The sequence below is a fragment of the Cystoisospora suis genome (genome assembly GCF_002600585.1).
Source record: "Cystoisospora suis strain Wien I chromosome Unknown contig_7135, whole genome shotgun sequence".
Classification (NCBI taxonomy): Eukaryota; Apicomplexa; class Conoidasida; order Eucoccidiorida; family Sarcocystidae; genus Cystoisospora; species Cystoisospora suis.
This window is the reverse complement of record NW_027159921.1, coordinates 1-4,665: the sequence shown is the minus strand read 5'-3', so window position 1 is coordinate 4,665 and position 4,665 is coordinate 1. Positions and strand designations below refer to the sequence as shown.

At 54.1% G+C, this 4,665-nt stretch overlaps 1 protein-coding gene across 1 annotated transcript; it reads right to left on the bottom strand.

The window, feature by feature from the left end:
* Positions 1-120: 120 nt before the first annotated feature.
* On the bottom strand, positions 121-4,220 carry CSUI_010320 (histone lysine methyltransferase set suv39). Its single transcript, XM_068070425.1, has 2 exons — positions 4,042-4,220; positions 121-2,995 (listed from the first exon to the last, which is right to left on the bottom strand). The coding sequence occupies exons 1-2, from the start codon at positions 4,192-4,194 to the stop codon at positions 2,681-2,683; spliced, it is 468 nt and encodes a 155-aa protein (XP_067917599.1). The 5' UTR covers positions 4,195-4,220; the 3' UTR covers positions 121-2,680.
* Positions 4,221-4,665: the final 445 nt, after the last annotated feature.

Genomic DNA, 4,665 nt, shown 5'->3' with positions numbered 1-4,665 from the left:
AGAACTCCTAAGTCTGTGAACGAACCGCTAGAGATTCTTGCGACGAGAGATCTTTCGACTAGGGGTAGCGACAAGAACCAAGCGTTTATCGAGGCCTCCACGTACGCTACGTGATTATAGACACCGCGACAGAGGCCTGCCACTCCCGGCAATCTCTGGAGACACCGAATTCAGTACACAATCACGGGAAAATCACGCGCGCTACAAAACCCGTGTGGAAAATATTCAAGTCGCCATCCACGCTTCAGCATCTCGGTTCCACGAGCTTTCCTTGAGGGCTATCGCAGCACGTGGTACTTCCTTGACGCCAGAGAATCTTTAAACGTGTAGCTGACAACGCTACACACTGCTAAGAAAAACGCATAAAGAAGGGACCACTTCGGAAACGCTCCTCCCCCCACTCCCGCGTCTCTGGCATGTGCTCTCGCGTCTTCCCAGGTGTGCCCCCCCGGCTGCACTCCCAACCACTCTCCGCATGTGTCCCCACCTTTCCAGCATGCGTTCCCAGGCCTTCCCAGCATGCAGCCAGTCTTCCCAGCAGGCGCTCCCGCGTCTTCCCAAGCTTTCCCCGCATGCACCTGAATCTCTCACCGCCTTCCCCTTAGTGCTCGCGTTACCTGGGCCAGGTGTCGTGCTAGCCGTACACCAGACACGTGAGACGGAGCATGAAAGGGCCCAGCGGTTTGTCAGTATGCCTCATCTTAGCACCGCTCGCAGAAAAAAAAGCGCCCTGTCCGGTCGGTACGAGGGTCATGACGAAAAGAACAGAAGCTCCTTTCCGGCTCTACACGGTCCCACGGCTTCGCAAGAGGATTGAAACCTGTGTCGTTGACGGCGACAAGAAAGCCTGGCGGCTTTTTTTAGGTCGAAAGCTACAGGCAAGGGGTCTCCTACCGGGTAGGAGTGCCGTGACTAACCCTCCGGATGACGGTATAGACTCGAATGTGATGACTGTGTGGATCACACGACGGAGGATAACGCGGGGAGCTAATCCACGTCACATACGACTGCCATCCAGCGCCTCATTCGCCTACGCAGTTCATGGGAATAAGGAGCTACTGTGGTGTATGGGAAGGCTACACTGGCGCCACGCAATTCAGCGTTGTGTGTACATCTATCTGAACAGTTGAGGCAGGAATCACTACGGTGCTGACGTTCGTGATGGCGGCTGCTCTAGCTAACTCCCCCGCCCTCAAACACGCTGTTTGGCCATCCGAAGACGGGTTCGCACTGGAACCCTTTACCGTTATGCCGCACCAATTGGTCTTCGTCTGCGGAATCCCACCCCCTGCTTGCAAGGGGTTGTCCGGGGAGAGTCGCTTGAGCCCTCAGCATTCTCCATTATGTGAAACACCTCTACGTCAGCACACGCCCTGCTTTGACCGACTGCGGGCCTGAAGACCTGCGTCCTTGCACCAGCGGCAGATCCAGTCCGAGAGATTGTGGCTGCTCCCGTGTGTTGTTCTTGCTGCCTTCGCTGCTCCTGGCGTCAGTCAAAGTAACAAGGCCGCTCATTCTCCGGCAGCGCCAGACCATCCCCGAATACTTTTCTTCACACTCGATCCCACTTGTGAGGTCCGCGGCGCGCGTGCACGGCGGTACCTCCATGACTGAGACACGTGCCCACCTTACCTTCGTCGTTGTTCACCCTGTGCCTCCACGAGAGTTGAACTCGCCCGTGCCCCAGCTGTGTGGCCGGCAGTTGCTCATAAAATACTGAATCTCCCCGCATGCCCCGCACACCTCGATGCTCCCAGGACTTTCTCCAGGCAGACGCAGCACGGCGACACACACACTCGTCGGCGACTGAGGGAAAGCGCCACCGACTTGTGTGTAAGCGGTACTTGTCACTTGCCCTTCAGGAGCCGACAGCCGCACCTCGCCGAAGGACGAGATGGCACAAGCGTGGGATCGGTGAAGGCACCTGAGAATTCCCCCCGCAGGAAACTCACCCGTCGCGGACTGTGGTAGCTCACATCACAGCCGGACACAGCAAGGAGACACCGATCCAACGTCCTCCGCTACAGTCCGAGACACATTTCAAATGACTCAGGGCCTGAAACAGCGGCTGACGCACCACATGTATCAGTGTGCACTTCCAGTTCCTACCTCGTTACAAAAACTCGGGGGCGGAAAAACAATTGTCGCGAACCCGAGTAAGAAGCACCCGTGCCAGAAGCTGTCCGCACTCTCACGAAAAAGACATCCCGTTGGAGAACTTCCTCCCCAGTCTTCTCCCGAGTGTCAGACGTACGCAGAAAGAATGAGACCACCGAAAAGAATACGTTGCTGGTTCCGCACGATCCCAGCCGGGAGACGGTCATTCTCACCGAAGACAATGAAAGATACATTTATTGAAAAGATACGAAAGGGACAGCATCTAACCAAGAGAGCAAAAGATAGTGACAAACGAAGACAAGAGACACTTCCTTCCAATCCCACTTGCGCACCGAAGCGCGGCTCTCCCAGCAAGAAGTATAGGTGTCAACCTCGAAACTACACAGCGGCTCTCGGAGGGCCCGAACACGGAGATCGGGAAGTAACGATGACCGCGCCCTCTTGAGTAAGGCAGAGAAAAAGTCGGTTTGTGAATGGAAATGCATCCCTTGCTTGCACATGATTATGCCCTTGAAAATCAGTCTTGTTTTCTTGGGATACGTTTGGTGGCAAAGCAGGACGATCAGCGCTGGGCCTGTATGCCGCTACTAACGTTCGGGACTGCCCCATCCTGGGACAAGTCTGTTTCTTTTTTTTTCTGTTCTCCATCTTTCTTTTCTCCGTCGCCTCCAATGTACCCTTTACAAGTTTTCGCCCCGCACCAGCATTTCATCATCTCATATCCAGAGCCGTACGCGTACGTCAAGGGCTCTCCAGCTTTAATGTTTCTCCGCGCAAACACACCAACAATAGGCAGCAGGGGTCCTCGCCAGATGTTGCGCACGTCCACGTTCGGCTCGCAGGAGTGGTTCAGAAACCGGCTTGCGTTCCCTAGAAACTGAGGAGTAAAAAACAGGCCAGAGGAGACCAGTCAACAGTCGTAAAGGAGCTCCCACCCGCAGAATCGAGTACCATGCGGTACACCTGGCACGATACCAGGGCCACCTGTTAGTTGCTTTGGAAAAGTCAACCGTGTACCTACGACGAGTGAGAGAGGCTTCACGTATGCGATTCGCCCGCACGTTCTCGCAATAGACGCGGAAAGAATCTTCCCCCGTCTAGATCTATGCCGGAGAGCACTTCCGTTCCGGGGTACAAGTCTATCACCGCTACACTTCGCGCATTCGTGTGCGGTCACGGTATAATTTACACTGGACGCATTCAGCGGGCGGCGCAGACGCATAGAGGATGAGGACGCACCGTACACCACTTTGATCATACGCTCAAGAGCACTGGCCGACTGATTCAACGTGCCTTGAAAGCACCGGGTCGTTCTCCTTTATTTGTCGCAGTATGGGGTGCGAAAGTCGCGGAGAGGTCGGCAGTACACTAAAGAAAAACTGGCGAAATCTGCTCCTGTCCCCGTTGCATTCTGCTTGTGCTTTGATCTAACTCCCTCAAGCCGGCGCCACATGGTGCGCAGTAAGTCCTTTCAAGAATTCCACTCGCGCAATCCCCGCTCCGGTCCCGAGTGACTAGTAAACACCTCTTAGATGAAGGTGACCCACGCTGGTCCGCGAACAGCAGCACTGTCGCATGAGTAGGGTGAGATCAGAGAGCAGAACAACGCCCCTTTCCCTCTGTCATCACTGACATAGCCACTTAACGTCTTCAGAGCAAGTCGTTTTTTCCCCTTGCAAACAGAAGGATGTGAAAAGCACACCGGGGACCCAGAGAAGCAGAGAATTCAAGTGAAAGGGACTCTCGCACGATTACAGTACGTGTCACAAAGGGCAAAACTAGTATCGAGAAACTAGCTGTATCAAAGAAAGAGCACCCAAGCAAGGAAAAGCAGAAACACACCGTACAGCACTACGTGTTTCTTTTGGCCCCCCTCCGCGTCCTGAGGTGAAGGAAGGTTGAGATACTCCGAGCGATACTCACAAGCGAATCAATACAAGGCGATTTCCAGTTATCCTCCCAGTCCCACTCGTCTTGTACGATCTCCATGCAGTAGTTATGGTAGCCGCGGCGGCTGTTATGACGACTCCGGCCTTCCATAGTAGCTCTGCAGATCATCTCACCGACGTACTGCATGACAAAAGACCCTGCACGGATGTCAACCTCGTAGGACACACAACACAGCACCGACAGGAAAACCGCGATGAAGATGATCCTTGTAATTTCTAATTAGGAGGAAAACTGCGAAAGAGGATCAGTTTAGAATGAAAGCATGTGGTTTCAAGCCGGAAGAAGGAGCAGACCCGCTTAGCACGTGCACCAGTTTTACCCACTTCATTCACAACAAACTGAGATCTCTCCTTGCTCCAGTGTTGTTGACTCGACCTCCATATCGCTCAGGTAAGACACGGGGGGAAGCAACAGAAGTACGTTTCACGTACTGTAGGTGATGGGGCACTAGACGGAGGAGCAGGACCTTCCTGTTGCTAGTGAGCACCGTAAAGTGAGACGCCGGCCACATCAGTCCACCGGAGAAACACCTTCTCATCGACCCAGGAATACAAAAAGGCGAACGTAGTTCTCGCCTAGCGGAAATGGAGATGTGAC

What these genes read in the sequence shown, in the direction of transcription:
- CSUI_010320 (XM_068070425.1), bottom strand. Translation starts at nt 4,194, where the DNA reads ATGCAGTACGTCGGTGAGATGATCTGCAGAGCTACTATGGAAGGCCGG. An exon ending in CGCCTTGTATTGATTCGCTT is followed by an intron (nt 2,996 to 4,041) that starts GTGAGTATCGCT and finishes TTTACTCCTCAG; the next exon opens with TTTCTAGGGAACGCAAGCCG.